Source organism: Schistocerca nitens, chromosome 2, assembly GCF_023898315.1.
Source record: "Schistocerca nitens isolate TAMUIC-IGC-003100 chromosome 2, iqSchNite1.1, whole genome shotgun sequence".
Classification (NCBI taxonomy): Eukaryota; Metazoa; Arthropoda; class Insecta; order Orthoptera; family Acrididae; genus Schistocerca; species Schistocerca nitens.
In genome coordinates this window covers 573,139,362-573,165,685 of record NC_064615.1, presented here as the reverse complement: position 1 = coordinate 573,165,685, position 26,324 = coordinate 573,139,362, and the positions used below count along the sequence as shown (strand labels likewise).

At 39.0% G+C, this 26,324-nt stretch overlaps 1 protein-coding gene across 4 annotated transcripts in view; it reads left to right on the top strand.

The window, feature by feature from the left end:
* Nucleotides 1-19,034, top strand: part of LOC126236615 (uncharacterized) — a 206,682-nt gene extending 187,648 nt beyond the window's left edge. For all 4 annotated transcript variants that reach the window (XM_049946057.1, XM_049946055.1, XM_049946056.1 and 1 more), the window contains exons 6-8: nt 2,633-2,866; nt 8,633-8,760; nt 18,640-19,034. In XM_049946057.1, the coding sequence (XP_049802014.1) occupies nt 2,633-2,866; nt 8,633-8,760; nt 18,640-18,842 (565 nt within the window). In that variant the 3' untranslated portion in view covers nt 18,843-19,034. The remainder of the gene's footprint in view (nt 1-2,632; nt 2,867-8,632; nt 8,761-18,639) is intronic.
* Nucleotides 19,035-26,324: the final 7,290 nt, after the last annotated feature.

Sequence of the window (26,324 nt, the reverse complement as noted above, 5' to 3'; positions counted from 1 at the left end):
GTAGCATGGAGAGCTGCATCAAACCAGTCTCAGGACTGAGGACCACAACAACAACAACAACAACAACAACAACAAAAAGAGATTGTCAGCTCTGCAGATTTCCAACATTTTGTTTATTGCTCTTTCAATTAATCACACTGAATGGGTCAGAGTACCACATGTCCTCTTTGTTTGCTTTCAGATTTACATCATTTGCCAAGTTGTATTGACACTACTTATGACTCTCATGGGATCTGCTATAATGTCACATAATATTCATTTTTTCCTTTAGTATGTAAAACCTACTCCTCCTGTCTATTCATAACGTAACAGTCCCCTTCATAAATTTAGGGTGCCTAGCAAGTTTATCTGCACCAACAATTTGCATTACGCTGGAATTGAGCAACAATTTCAGATATTTACAGTCCCAGTTAGGAATGAATCTAACACATAGTCCTATAGGTATTAAGGATTTGGTTCATATGTGAACAATATTCACGAAGATCTTATAGGAGGTAGCCCCACCTGGCATGTCCTGGGGTAATTAAAAAAAAAGATGTTAAAGTGCTCCCTGTTTGCTACAACTGATCTGCTCTTCCCTTAGATGCTATCTCTCAGAGCCAAGACTTTAATGACATTGATCAACGAGGAGTAGTGAAAGTGTCACAGTCCCTGCATTAGCGAGCTGTGGTTTTGATGTAACCTGGCACCACTGGACCATACCTTATCAGGTAACACATGGAATATGATCGACTGATCGAATTTGTAGGCCAATGCATTGTGCAGCTGACAATAGATATTTCAGTTGTGAGGTGAAGTGACTGGGATGTGGAAGTCAATGATGTAAGTATGAGCCTATGTCAGTGTTCACTTATACCGATTATATTACTGCTAACAAGATTCACAGTTCTAATAGTATACCTCTAACATGGTCTTTATCCTCAAATATTGTATTCTTTCTTGTTGGAAGCTGTAGAACACAACATACTTTTGATTTTAATCACTAGTTGGTTTATTTTCCAGATAACCTGAACATGCATTGTTTACAAATGACGATTCCTGTATACCCATCGCCCCTATTTTCCATATAAAGCAACCATATATTTAAAAATATGAAAGATATTTGGCAGCCATATTGCATGTAAATATTTAACCTCATGACATTCATTCATCATGTTCTGTAGATTTCATCTGGAAGCAGAAGCTTTAGGGATTTGGGAATGAGTCAACAAGGATAATAGATTCATTTCACACTGTTCTTTTCTGTGTATCCTTTATCTAATGTATCTTGTATTCAAGGAGGGACCATTAACCAAATTCTTCATGCACATTGTTATGTATAATTTAATTACAGGAAGTAAACTGCGATTGTGTTCAAGCAAATTTTGGTTGAATTATTATCTTCCTTATTTTAATTTTCAGTATTTGCCAATACAAGAGTGGATTGTGAGTTAACCTTTTTCAGTATTACAACAATTTACTCCACTCTTTAGACCTAATTTCTAATGTACTGGTATAGAATATTTTCTCAAAAGAACAAACAACTTTTCACACAGTGTGAGGTATTGAAGATATTTGCGGTGTACGTAATAACAACATTAACACACCATTTACAATAGAGCTCTTCTTATTTGACATGTACAAACCTGTGTTCTTTGCCCACAGGTAACAACATTGTTTAGCTGGACTTCAGTAGTTTATTTTTTGCCAGTCACTGAACTTGTTCAAGATAAACAATAGCATGGTGACAAAAAGTCAGGTTTGACATTCTTTATTAATGCTGCAGTTTATTGCTTCCTTTTAAGCACATCAAAAAGGTTCTTTGCTTATTCTTGATCCACAAGTGTCAAACCTTGAGCAAGAGAAGTAGTAGTTCTGCTGAGACTGTATGTTATTAGAATAAGCTGTTTTATTCATCACTACTGTCTAATTTCAAACTAGCAGTCAAGTGTTAATGTACATATGGTTATACATGTGCTCTAGCAGGTTATACATGTTGTCAGAGTGCTTTGTATGATCCGCGAATAGCATACGTATGAGTGTAAGTACATGTTCACATGAAAATGACTGTTAATTTGAAATTAGCCAATAGTAGTGAATAAAAGATCTTCTTCAAATAATATACTGTCTTAGCAGGATCACAACTTATTGTAATACCAATCTGTGGTAAACATACAGTAAGTATTTGCTTGGCGAATGAATGAAAGTAGTAGTTAAAAAATGGTGAGAAAATTTGTTTTATTTATATCTCTATGATGACTGCTCTGCTTTAACGGCTAGCAAAACTGACACACAAAGAGCATAAAATATGGAGGTAGTCACAAAGAAAATTCATCGCTACTTTCTCTTCCTTTTGTGCACTTTTTTTTTTGTTGGAACATGGGGGTTTGGGAAAAAATGAACTTCTGTTCACTTTTCCCCTCAACCTTTACCTTTTGTTATTTTTGCCTTTTTTTCCTAAGAAAGGACTCACATTGTTAATGGTATGGATTTACCATCTTTGATTTGTATATTGGTTCCTTTAGTGTCTGGTAAGTAGGAATTTTTAGTTTTCATTCTTGTTTTTTCTGTTCTGATAAAATTCCTTAGCTATGCAGATAACAAAAAATAGCTCATTTTAGGATGTAGTTGACAGTATTTGTGTCCTGTTAAGATTGCAGGAACTAGGGCTGGCACCATGTCAGGGCCTAGGAGATGCTGGTCTCGCAGAATGTTTGGTACCACTGACAAGTTTGAGTGCTCTGGAACTGGCACACCCCTCACAGCTTACTCGTAATGGGCTGCTACACTTCCTCAGTTTTTCCACATACTTGGAGAATCTTACTGCTCTTAGACTGTCATGGTGTGAAGCTCTCACTGATGCTGGGTTAGAAATCATTGCAAAAAGGTATGATTTTCTGCTGACTTTTATCTTGCCTCCACCCTTTCAGTATTTTCTCCCTCGCATCTTCCATCATATTACTTTTCAACTATCATTCATCATTTTATCATATATCTTCTGTATCTTCCATCTCATATCCTTTTCCTCTGCATGTTAATGTACACCTTGTCTCCTTTGCCACCAGTTCTTATTGAATAATCATGTACTGATACCTCACTTCCTTCGCTCTACCCTCAATGGTTTCTCTATAGTAATTAAAAGTTATGACTGTCTCTTTGATTATCTCAATTTTTATCGCGAAAGAATTAATGCGAAGACAAGAGTTTCTTTTAGTTTACTGATATTAGATTTCTGTTGAGAGGTGAGTAGTCTTTTCATCATTTCTGTTGTTATTTCTTTTGCAGCCTGGATCTTTGCACTGCTATTATCTATTTAATATTTGTCATACGTATAATCTGTTTCTTTTATTAGCATGTTCATGTTCACATTGTGTTTGATAGGTGCCAACAATATCGGCACTGCAGTAACTTTTATTATTTAAATGAAAATGACTTACAGATACCTCATACTGCGTGAGGTTCCATATGTGAAGTTACTAGGCATCCAGATGGATAATAAAGAGAGGTGGCACTAGCACATGAATAACTTAAGCATGAAGCTCAATTCAGCTTGCTTTGTGCTTAGAAATCTCTCTTGATGTGTTGATTTGCAGATGGCATTGACAGCATATTTTGCATACCACCACTCCCAAGAACCAGCTGCAATGGAAAACTGTCCTCATCATTCAATATCATCCTGGACTGGAACAGTTGAACCATATGCTTCACAAGGATTTTGACTGTTTTATCATTGTGCCAGGAAATGAGAAACATCCTAGCTGCAATCTTCCTCACTCCTCACAAGGTGGTATTCTACCATCCACCCAGTCTATGCAATATCCTGGTACATCTTTTAGTCACAGCCACTCCCAACTCTGTGCCACATGGGTCATGTTCCTGTGGAAGAACCAGGTGCAAGACGTGTCCAAAACACCCTCCCAGTGTGCCCTCCTCCAGCCCTGTCACACACTTATCCTACCCATCAGAGGTGATGAGGCCACTCGAGAAAGCAGATATGTCAAATACCAGCTCTGCTGAAAGTTCTACATGGCATTTTATGTGGCCATGGCCACTGTGCAGTTCTCGACTCAAATGAATGGCCACCACCAACTGTGGCCAAGAACAATGTTGACCATTCAGTGCTGGAACACATTGTTGGGTACAACATGCTTGTTTTCAGTGGCAATGTGTCACATTCCTACATTCTTGATTTCAGTGGTAATGTGTTGCATTCCTGTCCCTCCAACATTCCAAATCTATGCACCTGTTGCCCCACTCCCAGCCATCAGCCACCTTTCCCCATCCCACCTGATACAAACCCTCACCCCTTTGAAGCTGCAGAACTCCAGTCCCAGCACAGTGTATTCAGCTGGTACAATGTAGCCTTACACACATGTGTGTGTTTTCTTCTGGAAGCTACCAAAGTTTTCAATCCAGTTGGCTTCTCAGTGTCTCTACTATTTGGTGACTTTACTCCTTAATTATTGGGCTGGTGCATAAGTTTGTTGAGTATTTCCACATGTTTAATAAACACAAGAGATAGATAACAGAGACTTTAGTCATAAATAATAATCTCCTTCTCTATTTACAACAGTCTGTCAGAGCTGGGGTACTTTTCGGTTCCGTGGCTGTAGATATCATGTACTTTTGAGGGGAAGAACTCATTGAGCCATAATTGGAGCACATATTCATATAGAAAGGAAGTTTTTTTGAAGGTTGTTGGATACAGAGTGAAAAAGCTGAAAATCTGAGGGTGCAAGATCATCTGAATAAGACTGCTGTGGAGTGACTTCTCAACCCAACTACTGTCTAGTGTTCTTTATCATTCTAGGAGAATGTAGCTGGATGTTATCGTAGAGTAGCATCACTTCATGGAGTGTTCCTCATCATTGTTCTTGGAATGAATCTGCAAGGTGCCTTAGTTGTTGATGATAAATGTCAGCAGTGATGGTTATACTTCAAAGAAGCAATTAGTAGTACACCACACTGTCACTGTTCCACCAGATGCATAATATTATCTTTTGTGGATGTGTGCAGGTGTTTGTAAGGGGAGTTGCTGCCTTGTTTGGGCTCAGCCACTTCTTTGCGTTCTTTATGTTAGCATAAAGACACCATTTCTTATCACAAATAATAATAGACGACAGGAATGGTCAGAGTTGTTCATGAGCCAATTGATGACAAGCAAGCAGAATGCACTTATGACCACTGCTGATTTTTGTGAGTTTAACTTAGAGCATGTGGTACCCACACACCTTATTTTTGAACCTTCCCCAAAGCATGTAGAAGTTACACCATGGTGGAATGATCACAAATCATCACATTTGCCAGTTCTCAAGTACACTGACATGGATCATTGGGAATTAATGCGTTTAAATGATCTTCATCAAACCCCGAAGCTCTTCCTGTATGCGGAGAGTCACTAATGTCAAAACAAGCCTCCTTAAAACAAGAAAACCAGTTTCTTGTCATGCTATGTCAAATGGCATTATCTCCATACACAGTGCAAATGTTTCTGGCTGCTTCAGTGTCTGTCACCCCTCTATTGAACTCAGACAGGGGAATATGTCAGAAATCTTCTGATTTCTCCATTGGGCATGCCATTTTGTTTTGTCTACAGCTCCACTCGTTGTCTCCATATGACAAAATGACAATATGTGAACTCTAATAGCAACAGTGAATTACAAATAAAAATGGTAATTGACAAAAAAAGCCCATAGCAAGCAGAATACCAGCATGCAAAACAAAAATGCTATGAACTTATTCACCAACTTAACATTAAAATACACTAAAATACAAAGTAATCCTTTGCTTTCAAGTCACCAGTAATCTTAGTGTGGCAACTGATGGACTACAGCCTCCATGCTTAAAAGCCAGAAAACTATTTGTTGACAGTTTTAGTATCACTGAAGAATAACAAAAACAGCGAGGAGTGTGGTTATTAGTATGTATCAACAACTTTCCCTGTATCACAGAAAAAGCCTGAGCTTTGACTTGCACCAGAAAATATGGACTAGTTTTGACAAGACAAAAACAAACCATGTCAGATGTGAGCACTCATTTCATCGATGGGTAAAGGCAGCTTCATTAGACTGTCAGTATGTTACCAGTGGACACACCATATACTCATTAAAGTAGAAAGCCCTTTATGGTCATATCCTGGTTGGTGATCAGACTTCTGTGACCCAAGAAGCAACGGAATATGTAAAATATCTGTTTGTTTATGACCCATGAGATTAATATCCTTTTGTTTTTATATGTACTTACGTACTTTGTTTTTGATTATTCTTCATACCTTGTATTGGGTAGAAGGATAAAAGTACAGATTTTTTGTTTTACTAAAAATTTCTTTAAAAGCTTTCAGCAATATTATATTAGTTACACATGCAACAGCTAGGTATCTTTGTAACAAATGTGCAGAAGTTTGTCATCCAAGTGCTATGAGAGATGCAATAAAAGTTTTCTTAAAAAATGATTCTGCATACTCTTATTCCCAACTGAGGAAAATAATTGATTATAAATAAATTCATGGAGAAACAAATTAAGAACTTTTTATTTTTCAGTGATTCAAAAAGTAAATATTTTATGTTCGGAGAGTAAGGCTGAAGAAATGTTTATCAAGGGAAACACAGTTCTTCGTCCAATGAAAAAGTTATCATGAAATGGCCCAAGTGCTGACTTCTTTGCCATTTTAAGACATTTTCTTAAGGCAGCCTTTGAAAACACAGTAGCTTTGGATGCTTGCCATATTGAGGTCCCATTTAAAAAGGCTAAGAGCTTGATGCTAGAGTGGCTCTGTTAATGGCTGTGAAAGTTGATGTTCTCAGTTGGTTTCTGGAAAAAAATGTCTTGTGGAAGATGTGATTATATTTGAAGAGTGCCCGAGAGGTAGATATGTTTGAAAACATGAACACCCTGTGAAAGAAAAAATATAGAAAAGAAAAATTAAGTTCTCTAATGTGGATGGTTAGGCACTTAAGATAAATAAATACCAACAAAGAATGCTAGAATACATGAGAGGAGACTACACTAGTCCAAGTACAGGTTATGGCATAAAAGTTCACAAATAGTTTCTTGATGGAGTAAAAGTAACTCATATGAACTTTTACCTTGTTATACCTGTATACTTTTACCCCATTCTGCCATTTTCTTTTTCAGAAGTCTACAGATAATACATACAGCTAAATTCATGAAGATCAAGGTGGATATTGGAATCTGATAGCTGCCAGTCCCAATACTGATATAACAACGAATATAATCAGTTATTGACAATGTAATGTAAATGGATAAATAAAAAATCTTTACAAGCTTTCGGAGTTACTTGCTCCGAAAGCTTGTAAAAGTTAAACCTTTTTGTGTGTATGTTCTCCTGCTGCTCCTTGGTGAGTAGATTTTATTACGTATCCATTTACATTACTGTTCCAATACTGAGTTTATCTAATTCGTAGATAGATTAAGGTTCACCTAATATTCAATGAAAACTAGACAAATTTTACATAGAAAACATACAAAAGTGACTTACTGTATTTTCTGCATCCGTAAGTGTCCAAATACGACGAGCTTCCAGACCGGAACTGAAGAGATGAAGTGTGCACTGCCTGGTGGGAATATGGTGGACTTCTGCTTTGGGGACCAGAAAAATTGATTTGTACATTTGCCCTACAAGTACTTTTACCCCCACATACCCTGTGTGATCATATATGATTTTCAATGCCACACACTAAATAAATAAATGTTTGAGTTAATACAGTTTGAATGAATGGATTAACAGATTGGTTTCACAGTAATATCTTATTGAAATCTGAACAGTGTCACGATGTACTGTGTAAACAAGAAGATAAGACCAGTTACATATCTGATATGATTGGAAATAAATGTGAAAGATGATAGAAACAGTAGTAACTTGATGAAATATGGTGATGTAAACTGAAAGATAAATTAGCATTTTCAATTAAAAAAGCAACCAAGTCTGTAGTTAGAACAGGAAAGATAGCAGTAGTAAATCCTTTTTATTTCTATGGTTCTTGATTTTCTGTGGCACAGTCATAAGGAAGCTAAGATTTAATTTACGAAGAAACAGATTTAACAGATTAAGGTGGGCATTGAGTGCCTAGTTATTCTATTATGCTCTTTAGTCAAGCCTACTAACACATGGTTTTGCAGTATTTTTCTACTTTGAGGTATATGGTTCAAATCTTGGTCCAAAATTAATTTTAATCACCAGTATTTGGTCAGTTTCGGGAGGAGAGGTGGTGGTGTAAAATGCCTCATTACAGATTTGAAGTCAAGGTCCTGGCTAAATTCCAAACCTCTCCATAAGATCCCAGGCAGTGAGAGCACATGGCCATGTTTATTATTTAGTTATTTCATGGTGGTGGTGGATGGTGACACTACACTTTGCAAACCCCTTGGTGCTATTCAAGATGAGTAGGTTATGTGCTGGTGCTGGATAACACCCTCTCCCTCACTATAATCATCATCACCATCATCATCATCATCATCATCAGTTATGGAAACGTGACACTATAGTATCAGTACACACATCAGAGTAATATGTCAGTTTCAAATATTTCTTCTGTGAGAAGGTAACAACTTTTCTTTTCTGTAATCATATTTAGTGGTAATTCACAATTTTTAATGTTATCTACTACATACATATTCTCTGCTATGATTGCAGGTGTGCGGGTCTCAGGAGATTGTGTGTAATACACTGCTCTCATATCTCAGATCGAGGTGTGTCTCAAATAATCGAGCACTGTCATCATATACAAATTTTGAGTCTTATCTGGAATGATGGCATTTCAGGTGTGTATCCTGTTTCAAAAATCAGTGATAAATTTGTGTACTTAATGGAGTATTGTACACACTATGAGATACAGTAACTTTTATTATTATTTGTTGTTGTTGTTATTGTTGTTGTTGTTGTTGTTGCAATTGCACTGGGCTGTGTTTGAGCAGCCTCAAACCTACAATGGCTATTCACTTAATCTATCATTCACTCATATGAGCTTTAGCATCGTGTAGTACATAACGTATTTGTGTTGAATGGATACATTGTTAATCATTGTTTTCTGTGTGTAACACAACAACTGCTTTGGACCATTAAGAGACAAAAAATTAGGCTGTCTTAAACATAACTTGAAACTTCATTTGTCAAAGGCTGAAACCAATCTGGAATGTAACTCTTTACTAAAGTGTGTAAAATGTTGAAATATGGATCATAACAGAGCAAGTTCACCTAACCTAGCAAATCAGATTCATATTCTCATATTATATTGTGGAAAACCATGCTGTGTGGCATACATGCACTAATAAATGAATTTAGGATTACCACACTGTAATCTCCTGTGTGCGAACTGCTAACAACCATTATATAATAGCTCTTATTCCAGCATTATTAGTACTGGCAGGTATAGAAAATGGCAGTGCACGTTTGAGAAACTTTTGTCTTGATGAATGGAATAGTGTTATGTGGCATATTACTCCAATATTCTGAAAGGTTCTACTAAGCCTTTCTCTGACAACTACTCTCAGGAAAATTAAGAAAAGATATCAAGGAACACCTAATTGTAGTCCGTGTGTTGGTGTTGAAGAAATTCTGTCTCTGGAGTCGTGAATATATTATGATTTTCAAGGGCCAAGAGTCTACAGTATCTATTTCAGTTTGGGCAAAATCACTGCTACTGCAGTGATGAACAATGTGTGGATAACAGGCTTTGTTCTAAACTTTGCAACAACAGTTGGATATAACAGAATGTAGAAAATTTTCCACCAGCATATTCATATAAGCAAAAACATAAACAGACATTTTATTCAGAACCATCTTCTTGCGCCAGGGTACTGAAGACATTGTCCTCCGAGAATATTTCTGCTGACTACACACTACTGTGCAGAAGTACATGTGTGTTATTGAAATATTGACAATGGATAAGACCACTTTGGTGCTTCATATTGGTACCTGTGAATAGCACGTTATAAATGAGGCAGGCGTACAGTTCAAGTCAGTTTATTTTGAATAAACAAAAAATGGAGAAAACTGCTGGGAGTTCAGATGTATCTGTTTGTTTGCATGGAGATCTGTTTGTTATGCAAGACACTGTATGAACTCATTGCTCTCATGCATTATCATGAGTGTAGTAGCCAATGAGTAAATTTTTGATTATGCTTTGGTCATACTCAGTTAGATGTGAGCAGCTGTTGAGTGATTATTGATATACAAAGCTTTGCAACACAGTGTCTTTTGGAGTTTGCTTTATGATGAGGAAGCTCCATGCCGTGTGAAATGGAAGTTTTACTGGGAATATCGGAACAATGAATTAAATGCTTACATCTTGTTACAACGCACAGTGCAAGTATAGTAAAGATGTAATTACATCTTTGTGTCTTTGTTTTGTTCAAGAGAATATCAAAAATTGAAACATGAAATTAATAATTTCAAAAATTCTCCAGTGTGTGATAGAAGATGTTAGCCTGTGTCTTTACACAAAACTCAACAAGCATAATTACTACATTGTGGTTAAACATAGCTATCTATTAATGTGCAGTTACTGGCTGTGACGGTGTTCCAGTAGTTATGACAAATAAAGCTAAATTCAAAATACTGACAAAAAATAAGGTAATACAGATACTGCCTGCTGATAAACTAAAAGGAAATGACATATATATTGAAACTGTTGAGCAGCTAGAATTTAAACAAGACAAAAGTGCTGAGTTGTGTTCAGTAATGGAATGTGTGACAGAAGAAAATTGGTTGCAAGTGGAATGAGAGGTGGGAGTCACAGATAACACTGTAACTGTGAAAAAAGGAGGAGAAAAGTTATGGAAAGATAATTTGATCCCTGAAGGCAGGGATGACTGAAAAAAGGGGGGGGGGCTGAAGAAGAAGAAAAACAGAACAACTTCACAATAATTAAGGAAGGAAACAGACAGTTTAGAAATGAAACACACCACAATAACGTATTGAAAGTGTAAATGAGCAAGTAAAACAGAAGATGGGAAAATGCACAGAAGCTTATGTAAGTTACCTGAAGGGAAAAGTATAAATAAGCGAGAAAAGGGGATGGAGGAAGGTGCCACAGTCCAAAATTAAGAGATATTCAGGAGGTACATAAGCTATCAGGATACCACAGTAGTCTTTGCAGTGATATTGTGATATCTGAGAAAAAATATGGCTGGACTACACAGCCTCAAAACTTTTTCTGACTGTTAAAAGATGTAAGGAGAGACTTCCAGCCAAGTGTCAGGATGTTTCGCAAATCCTCAGTATTGTTGAGTCTGCTAAGTTAGTTTCAGTTATCTTGCTGAAAGAGTTCTCTTGAGGCTTTTCTCAACAGGGTATTTAAAATTAAAAGTAATATTATAAAGGAAAAGACGTATTCTGAGCAGCAAAAGCACAGACAAAAGTATTTAAATTAGCTTGACTCCTACGTGATCTGTCAGTGATTTTAGTTCTTACTTTCTTGTACAATTTAATGCTTGTAATTAGTTCCATCACTGTTTCTGACATACACCATATTTTCTCAGTAATAAACTACAATATACATATGCTCTGATTTCTTAACCAGGTGTTTTATCTGTTTGGTAATGGCAGTTTAGTGACCACATTATTCCACATGCTAAGAGCAACTGAATCATTTTTCATTATTTTACTTCCACTTATCAGAATTTTCTATGCAAGGAATATGGATGGGAAATGTTGATATATTTGAAAATATGCACAGTAAATACAGTGGAGAATAAAAGTAGACTTATAGTTCAGAGAGAAAAAAATCAGACACACACTGCAGTGAAAAAAATTTCTAGCATAACTATGATTATTTATAGACGAGAAATACTCAGCAAGTGTTTCTTGTTCAATGTATGAAGTAGTTAGGCCGGGTGGTCAGTGAGAAATAGCTGGAGATATGTGAGCACAACACACTGCAGTGAAACAAATTTATATCATAACTGTGATTACTTGTGGATGGAGAATATCTGGCAAGTGTTTCTTATTCACTGCATGATTTAGTTAGGCTGGGTGCTCAGTAAGAAATAGCTTAAGGTATGTGAGCACCATCCAGTATACTAGTTCAGGAGAAAATAACTGCTGAAAATAGGGCCCACATGGTGTGGTCAAACTCTGAGGTCGTCAATACCTTGTAATCCATCAAGGGAAAGGAGGAAATGGTAGGAGAGGAAACAATTACCATGTGTACAGGGATTAGTCAATTATTATCTGCAAAGTAGTTAAAAATTTTACTGTAATCAAATAGGAAACTTACAAGAACATCATTTTTCAACATAGTCTCCTTGCGTTTCAACGCACTTGGTCCATCGTTGTACAGGCTTCCTGATGCCCTCATAAAAGAAGGTTCTCGGTCAAGCTGCGAGCCTGGAATGCACCGCTTCTTTCACTGCTTTGTCTGAGGCAAATCAACGGCCTCTTAATATCTGTTTGAGTGGAACAAACAAGTGATAGTCAGAAGGGACAAGATTGGGAACTATATGGAAGATGACCCAGTACTTCAAATTTGAGTTTCTGGAGCGTTTCAGCAGTGTGGGCAGCAGTATGTGGATGGGCATTGTCGTGCAACAACGCAACACCTTTTGACAGCAATCCTTGGCATTTGCTTCAAATTGCGGGCTTTAGCCTGGCAGTAAGCATCTCACTGTAACATACACTGTTTATTGTTGTGTCCTTTCCCCATAATGTTTTCTTGCGGACGGTTGGGTCTTGAACTTTTTCTTGCATGGTGAATTTGGATGTTTTCATTCCATACTCTGCCGTTTACTCTCCGGCTCGTAATGATGGATCCATGTTTTGTCACCAGTAATGATCCTGTCTAAGAAGTTGTCCCTTTCGTTACCGTAGTGTTCCAAATGTTTTTTTTACAGATGTCCAAGCACGTTTGTTTATACAACTGTGTGAGTTGTTTTGGGCCCCCTTCTTACAGAAACTTTATGACAGCCAAATCTGTTGTGGATGATTTCGTAGGCAGAACTGTGACTAATGTGCAGGTGATGTGCCACTTTGTCAATAGTTAATCATCTGTCGAAGAGAATGACTTCACGTGAACGCTCAATGGTTTCATCATTGGTGGCGATAAAAGGTTGTCCGGCTCCTTCATCATGCGTAACACTTGTGCGACCATTTCGGAATTTTTCAGTCCATTTGTAGACACTCCATTATGGCAAAATACTGTTCCTGTACTGTACCAAAAGTATTCGATGAATTTCAGCCCCTGATACGCCTTCTGACCACAAAAACGGAACACTGAACGTTGCTCTTCTTCGGTGCAAATAGACAGCGAAGCAGCCATGATTAACAACACAGCAGTGATAACAAAACTAACCTAGCAGCTTGAAAACTGCAAAGATATAACAACAAATAAACAAAGCATGTGTCATCAACGTAAAACGATAGTGCTACCAAAATAAACAAAAGTATAACTAAATGGTGGATAATAATTGACTTACATCGTACTCAATTATAAGACATGGTTTTTCCGCAAATTCACCATTTGAAGAATATGAGATTGTCCTATATTCGCAGATTAACCTATCACTGATGAGGCAACATTTTTATGTTGTTTAATAGATTAATATAGGCGTTGTCTTACATCTATAGATAAAGCTTTGACTATTGAGATTTTGTACAAATTTTTTTTGAACAGTCCCGAATGGTAGAGTATATCAAACAATACTTGTTCATATATGATAGAGATTTCCTAATAAAATATTGACCTTGCTTGAATAATCACATGATGTTTGAATCGCGGTACTAGTGCAATGGACATGCGAGAAACTGTGAACTACCCATTACAAAAATCTGATGCTCTGCTTAAAAACTGACAATTTTGTTAAACACAGGAGGAAATAACATTTAATTCTATAAACTTACAAACTTTTGTTGTATTCGAATAGGTTTGCAATAAAAATTCTCATTCATGTATGGGTACTGTATACATACATTTGATACTTTTTAAGCAAAGATAACATTCAAAGGTGAAAATCATATCCTTCAAAAACCATCACTTGATTCTGAACACAACTCAATAGGTTATTTGGTTATGAGAAACTAATGATATGCCAAATGGGTTGCAAATGAGAAATTCCGTTGTTGTACACATATTAGAATAGCAGAGAAACTCATTACCAGTTTTTAATCAGCTGTAGAAAAAGATGATGACAGTCATATGAAATGAGAAGAAAAATTAATCCAAAATGAAATGTTAGACAAACAAAATAAATCATATTAAACTGACTGTAATTGTTATCGCAAGAATAAATAGCAGTGGAAAGATCTGTTGCAGAAACTGTATGAACAGGGGTCACTAGATCGTGGAGCAAAAGTTCTAGAATTGGATTGAATAATGATTGCAATCTTTTATTTATGTATTAGTTGCTGTTGTTAGATAGACTTGCACCCTATAAGATATTGCTGTCCATGTTTCACTCTTGCTGAAGCACAGCACTAAGGGAAGTTGGAGGGGAACAGCGACCTACCTAGTGTGGCTGAGAACTACAGGGAGGAGAGTGTCAAATAGGCAGAAATTTCATCATACAGCCAACCAAGGGAATGTATACTGCATACTTCGGCTTTTTATGAACATCTACCATGTTTAAGTTGCAATTTTCCTGAATACTTTTGCACTTGGAATCAAAGTAGGAGATGCCAAAACTCTAGGTGGCGACCAGTGGCATACTAGTGTGTTTCGCACAGCAAGTTGTCAATGCTTACTGTGGGGTATGATGGGAACAATTGAGGTTGTGTCAGCTGCTCGTTCTACACACCCATCGGGTCCCACAGTAACCACAACCACAAAAATCACGACATATTCCGAAGAAACAGATGTTTGTGGCAATTGTGATATGGGTTTTAGAGCTGATTAAAATTAGTGATACCACAGACGGCAGACTCAGTAAACAAAAAAGGTAGTGAAGATAAAAATTAATGTGATCAATTTCTTTTTGTATATTTTATTTCTCATTTTATCAAAATGTAGACAATCAATAAATGGCATAAATTTAGAATAGGTGTAAAGTCAACTTTTTAGACAGATCTCTTACATCAGTAAAAGTTTTTAAATTTGATTAGTCAGAACATATTAAAAATTAATTTTTCCCAAGGAGTCTCTTAAAAAAATGGGGGTCATCTCGTATTCAGGTTCGTCTTATACTTGTGTAAACATGGTACTACAATATATGACTTTGTAATGATAAGAGATTTGGGTTGTGTTGATTGAAGCCAACCATCTTGTAAATGACATGTGCCACTATGACTGCAAATGAATTGCGATTAATACACCAAAGGTTGGAGAACACATTTGCTAATTAAGAAAAAGCTGATGTAGATTATATTGGTTAATGTCCAAAACAGCAGTTCTACATCTCCATCTGTACCCTGCAAACCACTGTGAGGTGCATGGCAGAGGGTACGATCCACTGTACTAGTTATTAGGTTTCCTTTCTGTTCCATTCGCGTATGGAGCACAAGAAAAATGATTCTTTGAATACCTCTGTGCATGTCAAGTAATTATTCTAATCGTATCTTCACGATCCTTATGCGAGCAATATGTAGGCAATCATAGTGTATTCCATCATTTAAAGCTGGTTCCTGAAACTTTTGTTAATAGACTTTCTTGGATTGTTTACATTTATCTTGAGAAGTCTTCCAGTTCAGTTCCTTCAGTAACTCTGTGACACTCTCCCATGGATCAAACAAACCTGTGATAATTCATGTTGCCCTTCTCACTATACATTCAATAACCCCTGTTAGTCCTATTTGGTATGGGTATATTCCAGAACTGGTCACACAAGTGATTTGTAAGCAATCTCCTTTGTAGACTAATTGCACTTCCCCAGTATTCTACTAATAAATTGAAGTCTACCACCTGCTTTGTCCACAACTGAGCCTAAGTGAACATTGCATTTCATATCCCTACAAAGTGAGACACACAGGTATTTGGATGAATTGGCTCATTTCTGTGTAGTCAAATGATATTTCACAAAACCGAAATAAATTCTTGTCATACGTAAAGGCTGTTAATGGCGCCAAAGGTAGTGGCCAGTCCCTAGCAAATGAAACAGGGACTGATATTACAGTCGTAGGATACTATATTTTTTCATTTTGTGCAGTGCACAAATTTACATTTCTGAACATTTAAAGCAAGCTGCCAATCTTCGCACCTCTTTGAAATCTTATTGAGATGTGACTGAACATTTCCTCAGCTTCTTTCGTATAGTACTTAACTATAGATAACTGCATCATCTGCAAAAAAACCTGAGGTTACTGTTAATATTGTCTGCTAGGTCATTAATATACAGGGCGTTTCAAAAAGAAAGAGCAGATTTCAAACATTTATTTCTCAAAAACTACAAATGATAGAAACACAATTCAAACGTTTCTTGTCAGAGAAAGGTTCAAAGTTTTTCAATGGTCCGCGCAGAAGTTCCATGCAAATCCGCAGTGGCGCTGGCGTTTGTTTGTAGGAAAATGGCGACGACACCACAGGAACGATCATTTTGTGTGCTGCAATTTGCAAAGTTAGAGTCCATTGTTGGTGTGCAACGTGCATTCCGCCGTCAATTCAACAAACAGCCGCCTCGTCATAAGCAAATTTATGAGTGGCATCACAGATTCGTAGAAGATGGTTGCATCTGCAAGCGAAAAAGCACGGGTCGTCCACGCACATCGGATGAAAATGTCGAGCGTGTCCGTGCAGCTTACGAAAGGAGCCCTAGAAAATCCACGGCACGGGCAAGTCACGAACTAAACATGTCTAAAACAACGGTATGGCGCGTTCTGAGTAACCGTCTGCACATGAAGCCGTACAAACTGCAGTTATTGCAAGCATTGCGTCCTGACGACCACAACAAAAGGTTCGAATTTTCAACTGCAATTCTACAGGACATGGAAGAGGACAATTTTGCCGAACGATTAATTTTTTCAGATGAATCAACGTTTCACATTTCTGGTAAAGTTAATCGGCATAACGTACGAATTTGGGCGAGTGAAACTCCGAGGGACGTTATTCAACATGAAAGAGACTCACCAAAGGTTAACGTCTTTTGTGCAATTTCGGTAAACAAAGTTTATGGACCTTTCTTTTTCATGGAGAAAACTATCACAGGAACCATTTACCTGGACATGTTAGAAAACTGGCTATTTCCTCAACTTCAGGAAGATTCAAATCACTTCATCTTCATGCAAGATGGCGCCCCACCACACTTCTCTGAACCTGTACGACGGTACCTAAATAACACCATTCCAGGACGGTGGATTGGAAGAGCAGGAGCACAAGATCAATGTCATCGTCTGTGGCCTCCCAGGTCACCAGACCTTACTCCCTGCGATTTTTATTTGTGGGGGTACATAAAGGACTGTGTTTATGTCCCACCTATGCCCGCTACTCTTCAAGAGGTACGACATCGAATTGTTGCGGCCGTGAATTCGGTAACTAAAGACCAGTTGCGTCGTGTGTGGCAAGAAATGAGATACCGGTTTGATATTTGTCGTGTAACAAATGGTGCTCATATTGAGGTACAGTTTTGATATTTGTTGTGTAACATTTGGTACTCATATTGAGTGAAGGACCGTTGGAATTGTGTTTCTATCATTTGTAGTTTTTGAGAAATAAATGTTTGAAATCTGCTCTTTCTTTTTGAAACGCCCTGTATAGCATTAACAGCAAGGGTCCCAACACATTTCCCTGGGGCACACCTAAAGTTACTTCCATATCTGACAATGAGTCTCCATCCAAAATAATAAGCTGCATCCTCGCTACCAAAAAGTTCTCAGTCTAGTCACGAATTTTACCTGATACCCCATATGATTGTACTTTTGACAATAAGTGTAGGTGTGGTACTGATTCAAATGCTTTTCTGAAATCAAGTAATTCTGCATCTACGTGACTGCTTTGATGTTCCAAAGCTTTCAGTATGTCATGTGAGAAAGGTGTGAGTTGTATTTTGCATCCTCAATGTTTTCAGGATCCATGCTATTTGACATTGAGGAGGTCATTCTGTTAAAGGTGCCTCATTATGTCTGAACTCAGAATATGTTATAAGCATCTACTACAAATCGATGTCAGGGATATGGGACGGTAGTTTTGTGGATCATTTGTATTACCCTTCTTGTAAATGGTTGTGACCTGTGCTTTTTTTCCAAGACCTGGGCACAGTTTTTTGTTCAAGGCATCAACAATAGATTATAGTTAGAAGAGGGGCTAATTCAGCTACAAATTCAGCATAGACTCTGACAGTGATTCCTTTGGGTCCTGGAGCTTTGTTCAGTTTTAACAATTTCAGCTGTTTTTCAACACCACTGATCCTAATACTTATTTCATTTATCTTTTCAATGGTATGAGAATTAAATTTGGCAGTTCTTCTGGGTTTTCCTTTGTAAAGGAACATTTGAAAATGGAGTTAAGCATTTCAGCTTTCTCTTTGTTACTCTCAATTTCAGTTTCTGTCTCATTCGCTAGGGAGTGGGCACTATATTTGGTGCCACTAACAGCCTTTATGTATGACTAGAATTTCTTTGGGTTTTATGAAATATCATTTAACTATATTCTGCTATGGTGGTCAGTGCAGGCATCGTGCATTGCTCTCTTGACAGCCAAACACATTTCATTCAGCATCTGTCTATCTGTAGCTGTACACTTTGCTTTACAATTAATTGTAATCCTTCTATTGATATTGCAGGTCGTGATTTTTTGCCGCTCTTGGTCTCCAGTCTACCAAAGCTGCGACGGCTGGATCTGGGGTACTGTGACAGTAATACTCGTGAACACTTAAATGAAGTTATGTCTCAAAGAAAGGGTATTGCAGTTGTGGGGCCTGAAGTGTGGTGCGGTCCACGCAGTAATCCACATGTTTGCTGTGCCCCTTGGGATCTAGTTGCTTAATTATAGTTTTGCGGACGCATGAACTGTTTTGTTCTGATTTCTGGAAATTTCCAAATGATTTGTAAGGAAAAAAAATATTGACATGAAAAATGTATTTATGTAAGTAAATATTACTGTTTCAAACACCATTTATTAAATTTACCGTGTAAGGAACTTATTTAAATAAAGCTGTATCCAAAATCCGTTAAGAAATTTAGTGAACTTTATGGGTTGAATCCCAGCAAACACAAAATTTACTAGTGCAGCATGAAAAAATGTGACATACCCTGACATAAAAATAAGTACTGTTTCAAATGCAGAGGATGGAGGCTAACTCTTAACAGCATAAGTAGAAATAAATGTTTAGTTTTTTGAGTTCACAATTGCTGCATACAAGATTTTCTTGAAAAAACTCTAAAACTAAAGACTAAGGGTAACTTTCATAACCATGTAGGAATTGAAATGACGAGTTTATGTACTGCAGTAGGTCACTGGAGAGAGAGAGGGGGTGGGGGGGGGGGGGTGGGGGGGACAGAAGGTTGATTGTCAAGTTTTTTTTTTTTCTGCTACAGTTAATACTATCTTAAAGTGTTTTGCATGCAGAAATGGGGTGATGGTTGTTAATTCTAAGCTTGTTCGAGGCAGCTCTCTATTCGTGTCACCCATCAGCATCCTCTACATTTCAGCATAACTAGTCTACTGCAACCTATGAGAGCAACACACTGTCTCCTGTACTCCTGGGGAGGCTTGCCCCTACGTTTTTTCCTCTCTACCATCACGTTAACCATTATTTTCCACTACAACTTAAGTTGTAATGAGTGCTCTTCTACTTATTATGTTCCTTATTAGACACAGTTTCTCACTAAATGGCATCTTCATTGCTTGCTTGATCAATCGATCTTACTGTCAACAGTCTCAAGGTTTATTTTTTTTTATGTTAGCAGATGCTTATTTTGATAGAAACTCCTTTTGCCAAGTTAAATCTTTGCTGTTGGATATTTTTTGCGTCTCCCTTCTTTATCTACACTGAATCACCAAAGAAACTGGTATAGGCATGCGTATTCAGATACAGAGATATGTAAACAGGCAGAGTATGGTGCTGCTGTCAGAAACGCCTACATACGACAACAAGTGTCTGGTGCAGTTGTTAAGATTGGTTACTGCTGCTACAATGACAGGTTATCAAGATTTAAGTTGGTTTGAACGTGGTGTTATAGCCGGCGCATGAGCAGTGGAACGCTGCATCTCCAAGGTAGCAATGAAGTGGGGATTTTCCTGTACGACCATTTCATGAGTGTAAAACATCAAATCTCCGACATCGCTGTGGCTGGAAAAAGATCATGCAAGAATGGGGTCAGCGTCGACTGAAGAGAATCATTCAGCATGACAGAAGTGCAACCCATCTTGCTGCGGATTTCAATGATGGGCCATCAACCATCAAGTGTCAGCATGTGAACCATTCAACGAAACATCGATATGGGCTTTCGTAGCCCCACTCGTGTACTGTTCATGACTGCACGACACAAAGCTCTACGCTTCACCTGGGCCCGTCAACACCGACTGGGGCCCATCAATACCAACATCGGACTGTTGATGACTGGAAACGTGTTGCCTGGTTGGACGAGTTTCGTTTCCATTTGTATCGAGCAGACGGACATGTGTGGGTATGGAGAATCCATAAACCCTGCATGCCAGCAGGGGACTGTTCAAGCTGATGGAGGCTCTGTAATGGTGTGTGGAATGTGCCGTTGGAGTGATATGGGACCCCTGATACGTCTAGATACAACTCTGACATGTGACATGTATGTAAGCAACCTGTCTGATCACCTGCATCCATCCATTCATGTCCATTGTGCATTCTAACAAACTTGGGCAACTTTTAAAGGGACACCCTCCTTTAGCATTACTTTTGCTCACCATAAGTAGTCAATACCAGAACTAATTTTTGAATTTTGGACAGGTCAATATTATCTCAACTGTTTGTCTGAAAAGTTTCATATAATTTTATACACAATATGTGATAGAGGGTGAGCACAGAGTCTTGGCCGGATTATAAAAATTTATAACAGAATAACCGTTTAACATAATAAGTTACTTTTGATGCTGTTACATAGGTTAGTGTTACTAGTTGTTGCGACCAATAGATGGCACTAGTGCTCCACAACACTGACGCGGTCTGTTAGGTCACGATGGTTGGTGGCGAAATGGTGTCGAAATAGGAGAAAGTGCAATGTGTGCTTTAGTTTCACGAAACAAAATCGCCCATCAGCGTTCAGTGTAAATTTCCAGCTCCTTATGGACACAGCCCTCCTGACATTAAATCAATAAAGCGATGGTATGCAAAGTTTAACGAAACAGACAGCATTGAAGATCATCCTTGAAGTGGCAGACCTCGTGTGAGTGATGCAACTGTTAATCCTGTTCAGCAATTGTTTCAACAGAGTCCATCTAAATCAACACGTCAAGCATCACGTGTACTTCAAATACCGCAAGCAAGTGTGGTGAAGATTCTTCATGAAAAGCTTAGGTTGCATGCTTACAAAGTGCAAATCGTGCAGGTCTTGCAACTGAATGATTTGGTGACTCATGCTGAATTTTCAACTGATATTCTCAACAGCATTGATGACACTGACGAATCCACCTTTCTTGTCAGTGAAATGGTAAATAGGCATAACGTCCATATATGGGGTTCAGAGTTTCCACATGCCACTGTACAGTTACAGCGAGACATCGAAAAAGTGAATGTTTGGTGCGACCTCGTGCATAACAAGGTTTTTGGACCATTTTTCTTCACGGAAAAATCCATTACCACTAACATTTACTTAAGACGTTTTGCAACAGTTCATTGTCCCACAGATAGAAAAATATCAACCATGGATAATTTTCCAGCAAAATGGATCCCCCCCCCCCTCCACACACACACACACACACACACACACACACACACACACACACACTGGGCTTTGATAGGGGTGATTTCCTGGATGGTTCATTTCCTCATTTCCGGATCGGTGGATTGGAAGGAACGGTCCAACACCACGGCCACCCCACTCTCCAGACATTACGCCCCTTGACTTTTTTTCCTGGAGCTATATCAACGACAGAGTCTTTGTCACACCAGTTGCTGACGTCGACGAACTGGGTACTGTGACAAAATACATGCTAAGAAACATCTGTCTGGACTGGGAATGCTTCACCCACTGTCCCTGCTGTCGAGGCATCTTCGCGGTTACCGGGCGTGGTTGGGCTACCCTCTCCCTAAGGGCAGTGGCGGGTTCAGCGGCATTCACGACGCACGAGGCGGAGGGTAAATGTGGAGGCTGGCCGTGTGGCATCGCCCGCTCTGCCTGTGAGTGGACATGTGGCTGCTCCTTCAGCAAGGTCCGAGCAGGCACACGGGGGGAGGGGTTTATTAGTTATTGGGAGCTCCAACGTTAGGCGGGTGATGGAGCCCCTTAGGGAAATAGCGAAAAGGTTGGGGAAGGAGGCCAGTGTTCACTCTGTCTGCTTGCCGGGGGGTCTCATCCGAGATGTGGGAGGCCCTGCCGGCGGCGATAGAGAGTACTGGGTGCACCCGACTGCAAATTGTTGCTCATGTCGGCACCAATGACTCCTGCCGTCTGGGTTTAGACGTCATCCTCAGTTCGTACAGGCGGTTGGCGGAATTGGTGAAGGCGGAAAGCCTTGCTCGTGGGGTGGAATCAGAGCTAACTATTTGTAGTATCGTTCCCAGAACTGATCGCGGTCCTCTGGTTTGGAGCAGAGTGGAAGGCTTAAACCAGAGGCTCAGACGATTCTGAGGAGATCTGGGGTGCAAATTTCTCGACCTCCGCTATCGGGTGGAGAAATGTAGGGTCCCCCTGAATAGGTCAGGCGTGCACTACACGCCGGAAGCGGCTACAAGGGTAGCGGAGTACGTGTGGAGTGCACATGGGAGTTATTTAGGTTAGAGAATTCCCTCCCTAGGCCCGACAAGACGCCTCCTGAGACGCGGCAAGGTAGGAGTAGGCAAAATGCAACAGGGAATAACAATATTAATCTGCTAATAGTAAACTGCAGGAGCGTCTATAGAAAGGTCCCAGAACTGCTCTCATTAATAAACGGTCACAAACAGTTAACGCAGAACAGGGAATCAGCGATCGTAAAGCGGTTACTGCATCGATGATTTCAGCCGTAAAAAGAAATATTAAAAAAGGTAGAAAGATTTTTCTGTTTAGCAGAAGTGACAAAAAGCAGATGACAGAGTACCTGACGGCTCAACACAAAAGTTTTGTCTCAAGTACAGATAGTGTTGAGGATCAGTGGACAAAGTTCAAAACCATCCTACAATATGCGTTAGATGAGTATGTGCCAAACAAGATCGTAAGAGATGGAAAAGAGCCACCGTGGTACAACAACCGAGTTAGAAAACTGCTGCGGAAGCAAAGGGAACTTCACAGCAAACATAAACATAGCCAAAGCCTTGCAGACAAACAAAAATTACGCGAAGCGAAATGTAGTGTGAGGAGGGCTATGCAAGAGGCGTTCAATGAATTCGAAAGTAAAGTTCTATGTACTGACTTGGCAGAAAATCCTAAGAAATTCTGGTCTTATGTCAAAGCGGTAGGTGGATCAAAACAAAATGTCCAGACACTCTGTGACCAAAATGGTACTGAAACAGAGAATGACAGACTAAAGGCCGATATACTAAATGTCTTTTTCCAAAGCTGTTTCACAGAGGAAGACTGCACTGTAGTTCCTTCTCTAGATTGTCGCACAGGTGACAAAATGGTAGATATCGAATTAGACGACAGAGGGATAGAGAAACAATTAAAATCGCTCAAAAGAGGAAAGGCCGCTGGACTTGATGGGATACCAGTTCGATTTTACACAGAGTACGCGAAGGAACTTGCCCCCCTTCTTGCAGCGGTGTACCGTAGGTCTCTAGAGGAGCGTAGCGTTCCAAAGGATTGGAAAAGGGCACAGGTCGTCCCCGTTTTCAAGAAGGGACGTCGAACAGATGTGCAGAACTATAGACCTATATCTCTAACGTCGATCAGTTGTAGAATTTTGGAACACGTATTATGTTCGAGTATAATGACTTTCCTGGAGATTAGAAATCTACTCTGCTGGAATCAGCATGGGTTTCAAAAAAGACGGTCGTGTGAAATCCAGTTCGCGCTATTCGTCCACGAGACTCAGAGGACCATAGACACGGGTTCACAGGTAGATGCCGTGTTTCTTGACTTCCGCAAGGCGTTTGATACAGTTCCCCACAGTCGTTTAATGAACAAAGTAAGAGCATATGGACTATCAGACCAATTGTGTGATTGGATTGAGGAGTTCCTAGATAACAGAACACAGCATGTCATTCTCAATGGAGACAAGTCTTCCGAAGTAAGAGTGATTTCAGGTGTGCCACAGGGGAGTGTCATGGGATCGTTGCTGTTCACAATATACATAAATGACCTGGTGGATGACATCGGAAGTTCACCGAGGCTTTTTGCAGATGATGCTGTGGTGTATCGAGAGGTTGTAACAATGGAAAATTGTACTGAAATGCAGGAGGATCTGCAGCGAATAGACGCATGGTGCAGGGAATGGCAATTGAATCTCAATGTAGACAAGTGTAATGTGCTGTGAATACATAGAAAGATAGATCCCTTATCATTTAGCTACAAAATAGCAGGTCAGTAACTGGAAGCAGTTAATTCCATAAATTATCTGGGAGTACGCATTAGGACTGATTTAAAATGGAATGATCATATAAAGTTGATCGTCGGTAAAGCAGATGCCAGACTGAGATTCATTGGAAGAATCCTAAGGAAATGCAATCCGAAAACAAAGGAAGTAGGTTACAGTACACTTGTTCGCCCACTGCTTGAATACTGCTCGGCGGTGTGAGATCCGTACCAGACAGGGTTGATAGGGGAGATGGAGAAGATCCAACGGAGAGCAGCGCGCTTTGTTACAGGATCATTTAGTAATCGCGAAAGCGTTACGGAGATGATAGATAAACTCCAGTGGAAGACTCTGCAGGAGAGACGCTCAGTAGCTTGGTACGAGCTTTTGTTAAAGTTTCGAGAACATACCTTCACCGAAGAGTCAAGCAGTATATTGCTCCCTCCTACGTATATCTCGCGAAGAGACCATGAGGATAAAATCAGAGAGATTAGAGCCCACACAGAAGCATACAGACAATCCTTCTTCCCACGAACAATACGAGACTGGAATAGAAGGGAGAACCGATAGAGGTACTCAGGGTACCCTCCGCCACACCCATCAGGTGGTTTGCGGAGTATGGATGTAGATGTAGATGTAGAATACCACCTCGACATTCTCCGAGCTACCAAGGGAGCACATTTTGAGGTTTACAAATTTAAGTGGTTATAAAAAAAAAGCTAGTAACACTAACCTATGTAATGGCATCAAATGTAAATTATTATGTCAAATGGTTATTCTGTAATAAATTGTTATAATCAGGGCAAGAGTTTGTGCTCACCCTGTATTTCAAGCTAAAAACTACGAAATTGAATTACTTTTTTTTTTTTTTTTTTAATACAGACATTTGAAGTTACGAAATATTTGGCACACTTAAAATTTTTGTTATTAATTATGCAATTTGGTATTGTTTATTATGTTTATTTCTAGATTCATTTATAAATTAATAGAAAGTCATTTGTCAAGAAAATTTGTAAACCCTTTGGAATATTGTTATTACTGCAGAGTGAGGAGGTAGTGGTAGTTGTGGGCATACCTCTGATGTGATCAGACATGTTTTTGTATTTTGGAAGAAAAATGTAATTTCGGCTTTGTTAATGTGAAAATTCTAAAGGCAGTGTGATATCGTAAAATGTGAGACAATAAATTATTGTGAAAACAAAAAAAATCTGCACAGGCGTTCATCAAAATTATTTATGTCAATTGGAACATGAGAACCTAAAATGTGAAAATTCCAGCTTAAAGAATGAGATCCCTGGACATGAAGAACTGGAGCCAACTACGAGAAAAGAAGATAAGTAAAAGGTTTATTGTAAATATTACACTTGTCGTATTTTTTGGAAAAAAAAGAGACATTACCATTGACAATAGTAGTGACAGCAACAAATTTTGTGAGGGGAAGATTACAAACTCCAGCAGGAAAGTGCAAGGTCCCATACTCCAGAATTGCTACTGAGTGGTTCCAGGAACACTCCTCTGAGATTAAACACTTCTGCTGACCCCTGAACTCCCCAGACATGAACAGTATTGAGCATATCTGGGACGCCTTGCAATGTGCTGTTCAGAAGAGATCTCCACCCCCTCGTACTCTTACGGATTTATGGACAGCCCTGCAGGCATAATGTTGTCAGTTTTGTCCAGCAGTACTTCAGATATTAGTTGAGTCCATGCCACATGTGTTGCGGCACTTCTGAGTGCTCGCGAGGGACTTACACGATGTTAGGCAGGTGTACCAGTTTCTTTGGCTCTTCAGTGCATTACATGTGAGAAATAGCAAACTAATCACCTCTGTCAGATTCTATA